At 36.3% G+C, this 18,006-nt stretch overlaps 1 protein-coding gene across 4 annotated transcripts; it reads right to left on the bottom strand.

Moving 5' to 3' along the window:
* Positions 1-3,955: 3,955 nt before the first annotated feature.
* LOC103721021 (protein FAR1-RELATED SEQUENCE 5-like) lies at positions 3,956-10,284 on the bottom strand. Of its 4 annotated transcripts, none has more exons than XM_039124209.3 (2): positions 10,037-10,284; positions 3,956-7,291 (listed from the first exon to the last, which is right to left on the bottom strand). In XM_039124209.3, the coding sequence occupies exon 2, from the start codon at positions 7,256-7,258 to the stop codon at positions 5,090-5,092; it is 2,169 nt and encodes a 722-aa protein (XP_038980137.3). In that variant the 5' UTR covers positions 7,259-7,291; positions 10,037-10,284; the 3' UTR covers positions 3,956-5,089. The 4 variants fall into 4 exon arrangements, with proteins under 4 accessions (XP_038980137.3, XP_038980146.3, XP_038980132.3 ...); XM_039124218.3 differs by having other exon boundaries at positions 4,810-7,302; positions 10,037-10,230; XM_039124204.3 differs by having other exon boundaries at positions 4,810-7,327; positions 10,037-10,179.
* Positions 10,285-18,006: the final 7,722 nt, after the last annotated feature.

Here is an 18,006-nt window from a genome sequence, read left to right as displayed (position 1 = left end):
ATAAAGAGATTGGTGAAAGCCAGCGCTTTAAGCCATACTGGCCTTATCACTGGTCCAATTATCAACTAATTGATGTAAGAACTAAAAGAGTCATTAGTGAAAATGCTTGAATTAAATTTTTTTTATCATCTTTGTACATTTTTTTTCCATTAGAGTCACACCTTTTGATTGATATTAATGTTTTACTCACATCCTTCTCATCCTGGACCCCTGGTAGACATCTTTTTGCATTCATTGCAACATGGGCAATTGCATAATTTTCTTAACAAGAAGTTATGTTGCTTGAAAAGGAAAATTCATGTCCTTCTTAAAGTTTGTAAGAGCATCAGCATCCTTCATGTGATCAATTCCATGTGTGATGGTCAGAAACTTCAGTTTCTTTCAGCTGAGAAATCAACAATAAGATAGTAAAGGAAACTTAATTTTCAGCTAGAATAGTGAAGGAAGTAAAATTTACACAATTGGTATATTTTTATTTTTTTTCACTGTTCAAACAATATCATCATTAAAATCCTGGATGAACAATAAAATAATAACTGAAAATTTCTATAATACAGTGTTGTTTTTTTAATAAATTAAACCAAAAGAGGAAAATTTTTTAAAATATAGAATCAACAAACTACCAAAACTTGAACAAACGGAAATATAAATGAGCAATCTACATGAGCTCAACGTCTTTTTCCTTCAAAAATAAATCCACATTAGCACAATGGTAGGCGGCCAGGCAGACCAACATAATGGTACATGCTCATACATCATCATTGCTTGTAAGGGAAAATAGCACAACGGGTAAAGATGACTATTCTTTATCCAACAGCATGCATCAAACTCACTTCCACCCTATCCTTGAGATACAAAGTAATTTGTATATCAAATTTATATGATGTTTCATATGGAAAAGTAAGAACTTTAACTCAAGATAATATATATTGCAAGAGAATGAAATCAAAGATTTATAAAAATTGTCTCCTCACTCATTTTCGTATCATTTTTCATTTTCAGTAATTATTTTATTTCTCCATTGAAAAGGATCTATCACACTAATAACCTTTAGTATTTTCAGTTTACACTAATTAAATATAAGAGAGCTCTTGATGCTTCAACATGATGAAACTACGTTCAGTCTTGATCTAAACTTAATAGACAATCAATTATAATAGACTCTTCACTTGCTAAAACATTCATGACATGAATCCCTTAAAATATCATAGAATTTAATTCCTTACATTTTTATCATTACTTCATTAATTGTTAACATGATCAAACTCCTGAGGGTAACATAATAAATAAAGTTACTGAAAATGTTCAAACAAGGAATTTGATTATAGTTTACTTAAATTAAATGTAACACAAAAACAAATCAAATTTTAAATCTTCTTAATGAAGCATATATTTTTTGGTATGCAATAAATAAAACTTTTTTTGAGGACAATAACATGATCTTCAACTAAAATCTAAATTATTATATTATTGTTTAGGATCATTGATTTCATTATAATTATAATAACAAAACTCTATGGTTTTGGAGCATTCCAACTATGTATTAGCTTTTTAAATGCATAAATAAGTATTGGGAGTGGTGTAAATTTACAGTTTTCCATGGTCAATCAATTTCCTCCACTATCCTAAACTACTTATGAAATATAAGAATTGTAGAGTAGAATAATAATATATAATCTGAAGTAGTGGATTTTCTAATAGAGAGGAGGGAGAAAAGCTAAAATATCGTGGCATGCAGTATATCACATGAACTGTGTTGACCTGTTGCAAGCTCACAAAGAGTCCATGAAATCATAAGAATACTGGGAATCATCTATTAGCTGTCTTGACAAGCTTAGGCTTGGCTGAGAAATAGATTATAACCAAAGTCATAATATTCCCCAAGAAAAAAAGGGAAAAGGTCCATTATTGTTCAACAGCATCCCCATTGAACCGAACTCCTTATGCTGGATCAATATCTCCCAAGATTCCTAATGATTGTTCAGATCCAACTCCATTTATTTAGATGAATATTCTTGTTATTTTCATATTTTTGTTTTCCTACAATTAGTTAAATAACAAGTGGAGATTGATGTTGAAAATAGTGTTTGCCTGAAATTTGTGCTATGCCTTGCTTTATTTTTCACTATTTTTGTAAGGAATAAATTTTTGTTACCAAAAGTTTTAAAGGCTAGTCTAGTATTCTTGTTAATTTTGTGTTTTCGTTTCTCTCTAAATCAGTGAAATAACAAGTGGAGATTAATATTGAAGATAGTATTTGCACAAAACTTCTTCCATGCTTTGCTTTATTTTTCACTCTTTTTGCAAGCAATTTGCTACCAAAATCTCTAAAGGTATTAAAAAAATAAAATGGTTCATCATACATGTTGTCCGGTCTAAATCAAATTTCTTCTTGGGTTTTCAAAAACAAAAATAGAACATCAAAAGCAATACCAAACAATGCGTTAATTAGCTTGCTTCAGTTTTGGTTGTCTTAAATTTATTCTTTAGTTATCTCGAGAGATTTTTGTCAGCTGACACTTTGATGGCCTAACAACCAGAATGCATTCAATCAAATAGAAGAATTGCATGCAATACAGGTGTATGTGCACGTGCGCGCGCGCGCGCGTGTGTGTGTGAGAGAGAGAGAGAGAGCCTTTTATGGAACAAAGCATGCTGAATTTAAGAACTGCTATGTTTGTTTTATGTCCAAATGATCATAATTGCATACTAAGTGTCACAAGTTTGTTTTATGTCCAAATGATCACAGTTGCATCACAGATGAAATATTTGTACGTGCTAGAATTCCTTTGGAAGATGTTAACCATGAATAGAGACCAATCTGAAGTCAAAAAATTTTCTCCTGACATCTCTGTTCTTCCACCATCATGACGCACTTAATTTTCATACTTGCCTCCCTCGAAGATAAGCATTAAGCATTTTTACGTGAGTCAACCCCTTAGTTCCAATGAACTGCATGAGTGGATTAAGACTTAAACCACACAACATAAAGCTTACAAACAAATATGACATGATCAATTAGCATGACTGATTTATATGCAACGTCTTATTATAAAAGATATATAGTGAAGATAGGAGTATGGAAAGGTGGCAAATGTCTAAAACATGCATCAAGGTTTCAAAAAACATCAAAACAGAATGGTACGAGCAATATACCATTTGGTAGAGAGTAGCATCGATACATAATGCCTCAAACCATAACTTTCTAGTAAAATACCGATACTAGATCTAGTACATGAATTTTAAACCTTGATATGCACAAACCATTTATAAAAGTGCAACACCAATCGTGTCCCTGTTTTCTATCATATAATCAGGTCATCTATTTGATGCATCATATTTTCATGTGCCATTATATTTTTTTCACTAGTTTATGCAAAATAAAAAGATAAGATTCAACACAAGCAACCATCACAAAATAATCAAAAGCATGCACATATTGAAGATTAAAATAAATAGTCTGCAGAATATCAAAACAAGCAACCCGATTGTGAAGCAGGAATATCATCGGCACCCATTTTCATTGATGCACTGCCTTTGTCCCTTTGTTTAGAACATGAAGAAAGAAAGAAAATTCATGAAAGTGCTTTCTGTATACTGAATTGTCCTTAATTTGAAAACAAAGATCCATTTGTATTTTCCATTGCCAAGTGTCTTGGCATGCAAGTCAAGACACTCTTAAAAAGAATTTAGTTTTATGAGATATCTTGACACAGTTACCAGGAAAGCATTTAAGCTGATCAAGTTTCTATCAGGAAGATATATTAACCTCCATGAACTGTGAACAGATCTTCAATCTCATGGTAAGTTCATAATCTTTTGAGATAATATAATAGAGCATGTCATAAAACAAATAAAACTCAAGGTAATTCTTGTCATCATAACCCAAAACAGAGCAAAAATACATCGAGGCAATGTACGGAACCCACAGTCAGGATAGAATAGAAGAGAAGTATTGTTATAAAAGCAAGCATCAAAAGTTTGTCTATTGTTGAGAATATGTTTGTGTGCTGAAAATCCAAAGAAAGCATCATAAGTTCTCTCACTTAAATTGGACAAGTTCATGATGCTGATAATTCAAAAATATGCGCCACTGACCACCAGATGCCCTTGGGGCCATTTATTAAGCATGATAAAGGCCCCTATTCAGATGAAGCTAAGAGAAAGCATTATTACTACTAACAATTGCTGATCAGTATCTCTTGAACTTGATTCACATTGCTTGTCATAATAAAACTTTTCTTCCATGCCACAACCCCCGGCCCAAAGAAAAATAATGATGCCTCTGAGCTTGCATGAACTCCGCATACAAAACACAGGAAGCCTGCAGTGCTGGAACCTGTCGAATTGCTTAAGATAATATAAGAACCTTCAACAATCACTCAGGGGAATAATTTCACCGAAAAGCAAGAGAGAAACCCAGGAGGAGATGAAGCTCCACATATTCACATTACTAGCTCTGAGATAATCCTGTTCAACGGCCTTAGAGGGATATACCAGAAGTAGAAAGAGATGGCATATAGGGTGCTATCAGTCCGTCCCCCAAAATTTCAGCTAGAACATGTTCAAATGTTTATTCACCTTGTCCTTGGCATATGAACAGCCGATGCTCAGAAGGAAAACCAAGTTACTTGGCACAGGAATTATATGATCATAAATAGTTTCTACTAAAAATTCCGGACAGCTACACAAGCAAAGTTCCTAAGAATCTATGCACGAACAACTGCAGAGGAGCACTCTTTTAGAACATTTACAGTTACAATGCCATGAGAAACCACTAGGCTGTTGCATTTAAAATTCCACATCAGCTGATCTTAAGGGTTGCCTTTGATATAACAAAAGCCTCGGCAGGCACTTATATTTACACATGCATCTTAATTTCTAGATGACTTGCTCCTAAAGAGCTGGCTTACAAGAAAGAAGCATCCTGTACTACGAAAAACAGAGTCAGCTCAATTAAGTTTACAATTAGCATGCAGCCACTTAAATAATCCAGAGATAAAATGAGTGTGCTGCATGTGACACGTAAGATAGAAGGGGAAATTTGCACTTAACAGGAACAACCAGAGATGAACTGTACAGGCTAAGCTCATTTTGCGCCAAAGTCAAAAGAGTGAAAACAAATCTGATTTGTTTCTAAAGGGTTCTGTGGCATACTATTAACAACATTCACATCTTCTGTTTGTTTCCTTGTTGAATCATTATGCAACACTTTCTCCATTTCTGCTATAAATCTATCAAATCCATGCTCCAGAATATCAAGTGCATCTTTAGATACTGCACTCTTCACTGCAATAGCAATTGCCTTATGGCAAACATGATTATATCGCAATGTCAAAGGTGCTTGATTACCATAAGCAACCACTGATTGATGTCTGCTAGACACTGCCTCATCTTTTGCATCCTTTGTCCACCTCCTCAGTATGTACTGAGATGGAAGATCAAGGATATTGTTGTTGTTAAGAACTTTCAAGGCATGCATGCATAGGATGCCCATGGACTCAAACTTTTTACAACTGCATGTCACTATAACATCAGATGGATTGAATTCCACAAGCCCATAACACTGCTTTTGGGGCATATAAACTCTGAAAGTGTATACAGTTCCATCCATACCAACAGGTTCGCAAAGACAAGCAAGTTGGCTCTTGTACTCGTATTCAAAATCCTCATACACCATCCTTGTATATGATTCTGCTGCTTCAATTAGCATAGGTATTTCGACGAATAAAACTGGTTTAGTATGCCGTGATTCATAATCTTCAAGAAGTTCCTCATCACGAAGTTGAACCACTGCCTTCAAATACTGTATAATGAACTTGGCGAGAGGCAATTTCCTATAAAAATGAATCTTAAAGAGACTGTCCATGTTTTCAGCCCACTGCTTTGTTATCATGGTAGCAGAAAATGAATTACCATGATATACCAGAGCCCACTGCTCTCGTACTGCATACAAATCCTCTAACCATGGGTTGCTTTCAAGACCATACTTAGTGATCAAGTTGTCCCATTCTTTATGGAAATCATCTTCTAAGCCACTAGCGTAGATGCAGTTTTCAAACTCCTTCTGAAAGTGAGGTTCAGAAGTGTAGACACTGGGAAGATGTATTTGAGCATTTTGAAGTATATGCCATAAACAAAACCGATGACAAGTGTTGGGTAAACACATAGTTATCGCCTTTGACATTGCAAGACACTGATCAGTAAAAATTGTCTTAGGCTGCTTTCCAGACATTGTGGCCAAAAAAGTCTTAAATAACCAGACAAAAGATTCTACAGATTCATCTAATAATAATGCAGCACCGAATATAACAATTTGTTTATGATTATTTATGCCAATAAATGGTGCAAAAGGTATATCATACCCACTAGCCCGATAAGTTGTGTCAAATGTGACCGCATCACCAAAATAGGCATAATCAATAACTGACTGTGCATCCGCCCAAAAGCAGTTAGTCAATCGTTCTTTGCCATCAAGTTGTACAGCATAAAAAAACGATGGGTTCTCAGACTGCTTAGCTTTCAGAAATTCTAAAAGGAACTGTGCATCTCCCTTCTCAAGTTCTCTCGTCCTGTCCGTGTTCAAACCGTAGCATTGGTTCCTTAAAACAAATCCAGCATCTTCCGTACAATGCATTGCCTCCGCCTGAAAATTATGTAATTGAGCAGCTTTTACTCCATGACCATCCAATTTAGTAAGTACTGCACGTTGAACAGGCAATTTCTTTCTATGAGACCTTAACATGTGCGAATTATTTGGGCTTGCAAGAGGATGATTGTGTTCATCAATAAATTTATTCACCACCCACACATTATTATTATTGACTTTAAATTCAATACGGGCCAAACAGTTTGTTCTCTCAATTGGACGTGATTTCCTAGCCATATGCACACGAGGGGCTAGACGGCTACCTTCATTGCTGCACACATAATGTCTATACCGTATACTCCCATCTCTTCTTCGAGAAAGATGGTCTTTTCGAACACTAAAACCTTTTCTCTTAGCATATGAGTTATAGAAACTGTATGCTTGGTCTTCTGAATAGAACACCATACCAACTTTTGGTTCTGCTTGTGAATTGTAAGATGCCCCTGGAGCAAGTGATCCATCTGTGCTACTGGCACTTTCAATTGATCCATTCATGACATTGGTATTCTTTCCCGATCTATCCATTTCGTTGGTATTTGTGATGATAGAAGTTGGTGACACATGAGGCACAGCAGTCTCGTTACGAGCACCTTCTTCAGATGTTGACATTTCATCTACACCTTCATCAACTTTCTCCTTATCCTAAAAACAACCTTTGATATCTCAACAAATTATTATCTGCTCAAATCAGCTATAAAGCATTATACAAACATGAATATAGAAAACCAGCTTCAGTAGATAGCAATCCTGAGAATGAAGTAAGTATACGTAGCAGCTCAAGAAAAATATTCTTAGAAAATTAATTATCAGAAAGATGTATAGCTAGTAATCATTGCCTCAAAGCTGCACACTTGCTATGTTGATCACAAGCAACATATGCAATGACAGTAGGTATCCAAGCAAATTAAATGATCTGAACAAGTTAAAATATGATGTTACGAAGTTCATAAGAAACCATATGCTAGGACTGGCCATTCACCTCCGCACTCATACTCATTTAGAAGACAAATCAGATCAGGCCAAGGCATATATGTCATTGACAAGAAAATTCAGGTTTATAACTTTGGAAAATGCTAAGGAGCTTCATACAACATTTGCTAGTATAAATTCACATATACACAACTAAAGAGCAAATCTAATAATCACATTCACCAAACTTGGGCTTGCATATGAGCAACTAAAAGTAGGACTTTAAATAGACACTTATTTGCATCAGAATCTTCAGGCTTACATTTCTGCATCCCAGTTTTCATAAGCAATAAGATAGATGCTCATGTATTATTGCCTTGTATATCACATATAACCAAATTCGACTCACATTTTTTAATGTGTTCATCCTAATTGTATCTCTTCGAGTGTCACCATGCATCCATCTCAACATCTGATCTCTGTTTGGGGGCCCCTTCATGGTCCAGTATTGTAAACCACAAAACACTGCAAGCTTCATTGCCATTTTCTTTGGCAAATTTTCATTATGTTGCCAAGGCATGAAATGAATGCATAACACCGTAAAAAGTAAGCACCTTTCCACTTCATTTAATTCTACAAACATATCTTCATCTGTTCACTAAATTTTGTAATACATTTGCGATGGCAAAGTTGGTCAAGCTATGGCATACTTGACTTTAAATTTTACTGGGCCTTATCTTCATTTCCTTTTCCACTAACATTGAAACTCTACATACTATTTCAGTTTTCTACTTTTTAAGGAAATTTCCCTATAATTCCAATTAGGCATTTGATGTCATCCTCTTGTCATCAATCAGCACTAATCATGGGCGAACAACATGGTATGCCTTGCCAAATATTAGAAGCAAGTCCATCTACAACAAGTGCAAAGATTCATCTACGATATAATGCAGAATGCTGCCATAGGTTCACCATGACAAGACTCGTGCCTTCATGCAACACTTCTAACAGTTTTCACTATCGTGTCCCCTCCCTCAAATAAAATTAAACATAAAATAGCTCGCTAGCCTACAATTGTCCACCAGTCCCACCATCTTTTGGTTGATATTTTTCCTCCACAATTACTCTTTCAACTAACAGGTTTGTCTCTTAAAAGCAAAAAACATTCAGCTTATATTGTTGATTACCTCTTATTCACTTCCTTACATCAAAACCATCCCCACAATCCCCTTTTAAAATACAAACACAAAACCTTCATTAACACCTCCCAAATGGGTGGAAGCGGCATCTTATCGAACATTGACATCGGCAAAAGTGGCCAAGTTCCCTCACTTATTGATTTCTTCATCTATCACCACAAGCTAAGGATAAACTCACAAGTTCCAAGTTGATCAACTCCTAATTTTTGATTTCTTCCTCTGAAACTCTCCTTATATCCTTATATTCCTCATGCCCACCCTTCTTTTTAAAACTTATAAGAAAGTTAATGCATGCAAAGATGATCTCAACTATTCTCCAGACCAGGAAGACTTAAGAGATTTGATGATTCCAAAAATGCTGCATCCTGTGCATTGGTTTGGGAAAAATATTGTTTTTCTCCACCAAGTTTCAACCAAAAAGTGTCTCATGTGTTATAACATTCCTATCTTTCATTTTACTGACATCAGACCAACACAATGTCCAGACCATAGAGACTAGGTTACGAAATATCCAGACAAGCCAGGACAGATTTGCATTGACATTTACTCCCACATTTATCACTGTCTTGGCAAGATTGTGCTCTCCCAGTACAACTATCCGCAAAGACAACTGGACTTTCTGGAGGCTTTCTGCTTCAAAAAATATATACATATCTCCATCTTAGTCTAACCATTTGTCCTTAAGCAATCACCTCCTCACAAATAATCATTCTAATCTTTCTTCTCTCGCATCATTCAATATTGCTGATTTCCACCATAATTTTGAGTCCAAATCTTCAAAATCTCCATTTGAAACACCAACAGTAGAATTCTCTACCCCTTAACACTCCAATCCCTCCCTTTCACCGAATTCTGCGTATTCTAACCACTTCTTGTATCGCAACTAATTCAAAACCCACTGTCCTCAAAAATATCAACTTTTATTGGGCTATGATCTCACGGTAGCCTAGGCAAGCCCCAAACAAGTGTTAAGAGCAAAATGATAGACATAATCAGCTACAAACAAGAAGCCCTTTTTTGGGACCAAAGGCATCACCATTCCAGAAACCTATCAATCTTTAACATGGAAAACAAAAAAACAAACAAATTGACACAATAAACCCAAATAAGGCCAAGAAAAAACCGAAACAGTAAAGTTTATGCCCTTTTTCATAACTCGGACAAAAAAACTAATATATGAATTGATGCAGCAAAGATATCTTGTGAATCCAAGAAAGAAAGGCAGCTCAAAACCCCCGATAAATCGAATTCGGATGCGTCGAGGTGGACCGTAACTGACCTTTTTCTCCCCTGCTGGATTAGATCGCGATCATAATGGAGTTCTCTGGTGGGAGATTAGGGTTCCATTCCTTTCAAGACCACCATAACGAACCCAAAATCCCCCCGCCGCTACCTCCTCCCCTCTCTCTCTCTCTCTCTCTCTCTCTCGGCTTACTTGGCCCAAGGACTCCTGAGGAAGACAAATGCGCACGTGCAATGCACGTGCGGATCAAGCCTACATTGAGTAGTGCGCTAATGATGCGGGACACTTGCAATCTGAATGCATGGACGGTTGTGATCCCTCGATTTTAGAATTCAAGGAATAGTGTCACTCCACCCCTAAGTTGTTTTATGTCTTCATTTTTTTTTTAAGTTTCAGAAGCTCTAGGTTTGTGCAATTTTGTTTCCATTTTTTTTTTTTTTTTTTGATTCATGTGCATCACATTTAAAGAACACTAATTTGATTAACAAGAGAGGGAGGGGGCAAATAAAAAAGAAAAAAGACTATAAAGATATTTCTTGAGATCTCGGAAGCGAGATTTCAAAATTTTATTTTCACGGCCTTTTCATATTTTTTTTACTTTCTTTTTTCTTTCTTACTTTATTCAGTTGACATTCGATGACAATAATCTCTCAATTATAACAATTTGTCCATATGCTTGTAAGTTGATAAAAGCTTGTCTATTTTTTCTTTCTTACTGGGCCTGCTAGTGAGACTATAATATCAGAATTGCTTATGAAGAGGCATGTAACAATAGTATGAAATTATTTTTGTTAATAGCTAAATAATTCTGTTCATGCTAAACCCTTCCAACAAAAAATAACTAATAAGAGTTTCTACATTTCCTAAAATAATTAAAAAATATACTTCCTTAAAATAAGTTTTGCTTTTTTCTATAAATGATCGCCATTCTATAATTTCAATTTTCCAAGGTAATTTTAAATTTTTTTGTAACATATTTAGATCACTTTGGCATATATCTATATATATAGAGAGAGAGAAATGTTTAATATACTTTAGCATTACCAAAAAATTGAATAATTGAAGGAATAACGAAACATTTCTATTATAAGAAAAAAATAAACAATCGAAGGAATAATGGTAAAAACCACAATTGTAAACCTCCTAATCATTTTGATTATCTACGCATGGATTGGCACTTCAAGTGCAGGAAAAAATAATGATAATTTTTTTTGATCTTCTATTACCTTCAATTGTCATGATACTAAACGTTAAGATTGAAATTATTCATATGTCAAGAAAAATAGTAAGCAGCAATTTTCTTTAAGTTTGCAAAAGAAATAAGAAATTGAATTTTTTTTGGACTTTCTTTGTGTGTGATTCTTTTTGTGAGCTAATTTATTCGTGTTAGATTTCCATTATGAAGAGTCTCACTTTAAATGAATCCTTTATACTTGATTGTTTTGTATACATGGTTGTCCTTTTTTTGGTGCATGAAAAATAATTTACGTCTAGTATTATTTTCCTTTTGAAGAGTCCAACAAAAAAAGACACATGGTTGTTATTGTTTTTTTTTTTTTGGTAGGGTGCGTGGAGAAGAACGAATCCTTTTTGAAGAGTACAATAAAAGTCTAACTCGTGCAACATTTTCCATTTCTTTAGAGTTTCTAAAAGAAATAAGGAAACCAAGCCTTTCCAAAATAACTAATAAGAGTTTCTACATTTTCTTAAATAATGCAAAAAATTATACTCTTTTAAAATAATTTCTGCTTTCTTAATAAATGGGTGCCATTCTATAATTTCATTTTTTCCCCCTTCTGTTCTCTCCAGTGGAGGATTTGATGGTAGAAAATTTGAAGTTTTGTAGCTATGAGAAGAGAGGGATGTAAACCTCAAGTATATGTACATCCTATCCATTATAGGGTTCGATTATATTTATAACTATATGTTAGGCTTAAACTTCCACATGAACCAAGTAGTCTTAGGGGTCTTAATAATGACCATCTTCATGATAGACCTTGTTTAATTAGTTGCACCTTATGACTAAGCTTCACAATCCAGCAGCTTGATTTGGTCTTGATTCATGAGAGTTAGGTCATTCATGTGTCAAGACTCGAGCCAAGTCAGATTGGCTATTAAGGAACGGAAGCACTTTGATTTATTTGTTTGGGTTGGTTTTTTTTTCTTTCTTTTTTTTAAATTTTATAATTTCTACTTTCTTTTTGCAAAACATTCTGTTGCACTAAAGATTTTGAAGGAATTTCAAGAAAACAATCCAACTTTGGGAGCTTTTTATGGAGAACGAAAGCTTGATTTGTTGCTGGAAAGCTGTTCAAAGAGATGGACTTGGTAGAAAAAAAAACAGCAAACAGGATTTTTTTCCTTCTTCTACCTTTTGAGTTGGTGACACTTTGATTTTTAAGTTCAGTTCGGAGCGAAAAAACTCGGTTAGAGAGGTGTAAAAAAGCTCTTTTCATCAGAATCCTCCAGCTGAATCATATGCTTGGATTTGAAACTTGAAGGTATTAATATGTTCATATGGAGGGACTATGAAAATCATCCAATCGAAGACGTCTTTTTGGCATTGAAGTGAGCCCGGTGTCATTCTTGCATCAGTAAGTGCTGATTCGCGTCCAGCTCAAAATGAGGGACATACCGACCCTTGTACTTGCTCTACTTGCAATGCAGCCATGGAGACTTTGAATCATATTCCAAAATGTAAATATAGTTATTTCATGTTATTCATGCAGCAGATAATAGTTATCCTATCCAAAACAAAGTATTACATGACATTTTGCCTCATTCAAAAAGGACATCTGATTGGCAACTATACTATCAACATTTTGTCATATGTTACTTTGTACCTATGATGTATGAAATTAAGTGATTCAGGAGGAAAGACTATGAGATACATGATGATGATTGCATCTTGGAGTGAAACATTTGGGAGCCTCAGGTGGCACCAACTGCGCATATATTTCTTTGTTCCTATGTTTTGTCATCAATAGAAGTGGCTTGACATTGATGAAGAGTCTATATAATATAGCATTGAAACATACATACTAAACAGTCATACTGAAACAACATTCACAAATCAAATCCAAGCCTTCAGCATCATAGAAGTATGTAAATTTTTTAAATATTTTTTTGCCACTAAAATTTTCTTTTATATAAGCACCCAAACATTCTTAAACACAAGAGACCGATTATCAAAACCAATTAATGGCAATAGTTTTGTAATATCAAATGATGGCAAAACTACTGTTCTATGGACTATATTAGGATAATAGCAAACTGAAATGCATATCAAGAAACCATATAGAGTAAAAGCGTGAAACATGAAACAAATACATAAAAGTTCCCTCATTTTTACACAAACATATAATAAAAGTTCTTTCAACTCCCCGTGCAAAGTAGCAGAGACTCAATAGCAAATTTCAATCTCTCAAAAGAAGAAGAAGAAGAGCCAATTTCATGGCACAACAATACCACCCATCACCAGAAACCATTAAGCCATAGGCAATACAAACAAGAAACTCCTACTCCTGCATAAAAATATTGAGAAACCATTATCCGATCCCATACTGAGATTCAAATAAAAAAATGATATTTTTGGATGTCATTAAGTTAATAACAGTGAAGTTTAGGAAGCAACTCGTCTTCCAATCATAGAAGTTGGTAATCACCAATATGCTCAAATAGGTTAAGTTGGTAAGTTTAGTAGTTTTCCAGAGTTTGGCATAATAATAGCTTATATTATGCATCTGTATTCAATTTTAGATGAATACATGCAAAAATTACTTCCTCTGTAGCAAGTTTCCTGCTGCACAGCTTGATGACACTATCCAACAAAGTAGAAGCCGTAAGAGAAATCTGATGTCCTCTACATACTTGGTATTAATATCATAGAAGTTACACCTAATTCCATCTTTAAGCCAAGTTTACCTCTATTGATTCCCAACATGCATATAGCATCTGTTACTGGAAATTGAACCCGGGGGTGACCGCGGACCGAGGAGGAGGAGCTCTGGCAGGTGGTGCGGCGGCGGACGGCTTTCTCCAGAGGACCTGCAAGAAGCCGGTGGCCGGGGGTTCCAGCGCCGGCCCTCCGATGCTTAAGTCAAAGGGAGGTTTTCTTGTAGAGCAAGGAGAGAGATTACGTAAAAAGATGTCTCTCCCAAGGAGAAGAAGAAGCCCCCTTTTTATAGGAGAAGATGTAGGGGTTACCTGTGACTGGACGTGACTGTGCGAATTAATGAGTTACCGTAGTGATTGGACGTGATCGTGTGAATTAATGAGTTACCGTAGACGACCCGAGATTTGGGCTGGCTGGTGGTTTGTTGAGATCGTGCGCATTTAAACGTTGACAATCGTTGAGGCGGAGATCGCGGGATTGGACCCCGGATGAGGAGGGGGACTTGATTTTCGGTGGAGTAGGGAGATCTGCTTCTCCCTTTGACTGGGTCTTCTTTGGACTTGAGGTCGATCGGGCTTAACTTAGCCAAGATCAAGGTTGTAATCTCTGGGGTCGGGTGCGCTGAGGTTGGGCGCCTCGAGGTCGGGTGCCTTGAGGTCGGGCGCCGAGAGAGTATGCTTGCTGTTCGACCGATTCCTGTCTAACTAAAAATATGCTAGACAGATCGTTGTTAGAACCGACGAACAAAGTTTAAATTTAAATTCTACTCTTACCTTTCCTACTCGAAGAATAGCGGTTGTAAGAGGTCGATCCACAGGGAGGCGATTGGAGTTGCATAAAAATTAGAACGTTCACTCGGATTCAAAATCGACTTTTGAATGATGGAAGAAAAAACATTATTTTAAGGATGTTGATGGATTCTCTAGTCTACCGGAGAATGTTTTTTTTATTGAAATTAACTAAAAGACAGGTATTTAAATTCAAAAAGCATTTAATTAATCAAAGAAGAGTTTTGGCATAAATTAAAATGGATAAAACTAAGAGGATTGAAGCAAACATAGATTTCATAAAAGAAGATTTAATGTATTGCATAAAAGAAATTAAAATTTCAGCATAAATAAAATCTCAAAAGTAAAACTCTCCATCAAAATAAAATTCTCTAAATTTAAAACTTAAAATATTGCTCTCAATTAAAATTCAGACTAAAAACAACACATTGCTCTTTAATTAAACTTAAAATAAGAACAACATGATACTCAAAACAGAATCACTAACACAAATTAAAAATATAACCTCTAAAAGAAAAACAACTAAAACAATAAAAAAATAAAAAAAAAACAAAAGAAATGTAATGCTCTGTTTTCAAATATGAAAACAGAGCATTACTCTTCCGAATCGTCTTGGACCAAACCCGCCAAGCTCCTCTGTTCTTTGGCCTTCAACCGAGCACACCCCCTTCCCTCTTCCTCCTTCTCTTCTTATAGCCGCGGACGGACGCCTGATGCGGAAGGGAGATGGCAGACGCGGTGAGGACGCGGGGAGGAGTCGATCACGGATGAGATTCGGGCGGAAGCTTCGTGGACGGCTGCTGGGAGCTGAAGCGGAAGGTGGGGACGCGCAAGAGGCGGAGCGGGATTGCCGGAGATTGGAAGGAGCTGGATTGTTGCAGCTTCGCTGGGAGGCACGGATGCGTGATTCCTTCTTTGGGCGCTGGATTTGGGGCGTTCATGGTATGGGAGAGCTGGCAGCGACGGGAGAAGAGGAAGAATGCTGGGATTCCGGTTCGGAGGATCTTCTCTGCTTCGGCTGGGCTTGATCGTCGGGATCACACGCGGAGGAGGAAGGATGCTGGGATTCCGGTTCATTGCTGGCACGGTGGCTGGCACGGTGAGACTTCTTTCTTTGGTTGCTGGGAAGGAGCGGAAGGTGGTCATCCGGGATGCTGAAATGGAAGAATTTGGCTGGGATTTTCTTTGCAGTCGGAACGAGTGGATCACGGGATGGTGGGGACCGTTGCTCTCCCTGTTTTCGCACGGGATGCTTGCAGTCGGACGCTGGGATGCTGGTTTCCTCCTTCACGGGTGGCTGGGATGGATTGCGGAAGGAAGAAACGCGGGAGAGGAGGAAATGGAGATGCTGTGGCTTGGATTCCGGAATAGGATCTGGACGCCGTGCGGGATCGTCGGATGAACGCGGACGGGCGCTTGGATCACGGAGGGGGGCGCGGACGCGGTGGCTTGGATTTTCCTTTCCCTCGTAAGATGGGAGCTGGGAGACACCAAGTTCTGTCCAATTAGTCATATAAATAAAAAAATAGTATGATATGAAATTTGGCTTGTAGACGGGTCATCTATCCTGGCTGGATGTCAAGTGCAATTCTTTCAAGTCATGGGTTACCCAACACCTTATAGTTATGATATAGCCAATTTAGATTTGCCCAAAATTATTTTCAAAAAAAACACAAAAGAAATGGACCCGATTCGGACCCAAACCCGACTCGGACCCGACCCGATCTTCAACCGGGTCAGATCTGGGAAGGGATCCTTTTTTAATCAAATTTGTACTTAATGTGCATTTTATCTCTAATTTATGAAAATCTGTGCCAAACCCCAATATAATATTAATCCAGTGAATTTATCATTATCGATTAGCAATAATACTAATTTAGGTGACATGTAGGTCGCACTTTTGTGCTCTCATCACACCCCCCAACTAGCTTATTGCTAGTCTCTAGCAATTTAGTGTGAAAATGATAAAATGAGAGTGCAAAAGTGTAATTTATTATTTAAAAATAGTAAGATAAATACTCATTTTCGTAGAGCATTACGATTGCACTTAGCACGTGCAACAAGCCTTTAAACCCCTAGGTTACCCTAGTGGACGAGTGTTGTCTCGTGAGGGTTTGCAGTGAAGTTACCCACAAACTTCAATCCCAAAATAAAATTTATTTTATGAAATGAAAGTCTAATTTCAAGTACATAACTGATAAGAATTTCAAAAGCACACAAGGTTTTAATTATTAAGTAGCCCAAATTCTAGGTTAGTATGCAATTTAAGTTGAAGTCATTAAGTTTTCCGTTAGGGAGTTGTAAAACTTATTTATACTTGAGTGCTTAGTGAAGTTTGGACCATGCACAAGCTAAGGTTTTGGATCTCCAAAATATCGCTAATATTAGTAGTTTCCAAGAATTGGTCGGACAAGACCTATTTGCTGATTCAAAATCATCTTTTCTGCAGGATTTCGAGAGCTGTGGATGTTTACTTTAATACCTCATGGGCTTTATATGTAATATTCCAGTTTACTCGAATTTTTACAACGACGGCTTTCACACTATTGTCTTTTTTAAGGTCAATATACATTTTTTTGTTTTTCATTTTTTTTTTCTTCTCTCTTTTTTTTCTTTTTTTTTCTTTTTCTTTTTTTTTTTGAAAGAGAAATGATAATGTATATATTGTGCACTTTTACTCCTGTGATGATTCCTCCATGTAGCGGGCAATTAGTCGACAATTCTCACACCAGTTGGCATGAGGTGTCGGGCATCAAGACTCCCCTACGGACCTATGCTCGGGTTCCTCATCACAAGCCCGCTGACCTTTGACAATAGCTAGCCCTTTTCGATGTACCTGACTAAATCCACCATTTTTTTTATTTTTTATTTTTTGGATCAGAAAAAGGTGGTTCATCAGGATTCGAGGTTGCTACCATATTCTCAACACAATGTCGAACCTATACCTTAGAAAATGCAGGCCAGATGTGTTGTGAAATTCAAAGCACTAATTAGCTTACAACTCACTAAAAGGAACTTAATAAAAAGAACTCACTTTGTACTACTTCTAACTAGTCATTGGGCTCTTAGATTTTATATACCTTGTGTGTTGTATATTTTTTTTTTCAAAAATTTTAACTAAAAACTTTTTTTTTTCTCTTTATAAAATGCGTAAAAATACCCCCAAACCTAAATCTAACATTGTCCTCAATGTTAAAGAAAATTTAAAGCAGTATAAGAGGACAGAGGAGAGGTTACCTGATATGGGTGGGTAAATTGAAAATTGGGACAAAATCCCCCAAACCTGTATGTTAGTAATTTATTGAACTTTTTTTTTTTAAATA

The sequence above is a fragment of the Phoenix dactylifera genome, chromosome 2 (assembly GCF_051530095.1).
Source record: "Phoenix dactylifera cultivar Ajwa chromosome 2, Ajwa_hap1_PhDact_Kaust_v1.1, whole genome shotgun sequence".
Taxonomy (NCBI): Eukaryota; Viridiplantae; Streptophyta; class Magnoliopsida; order Arecales; family Arecaceae; genus Phoenix; species Phoenix dactylifera.
The sequence above is the reverse complement of the archived record's forward strand: the minus strand, read 5'-3'. Positions and strand labels throughout refer to the sequence as shown.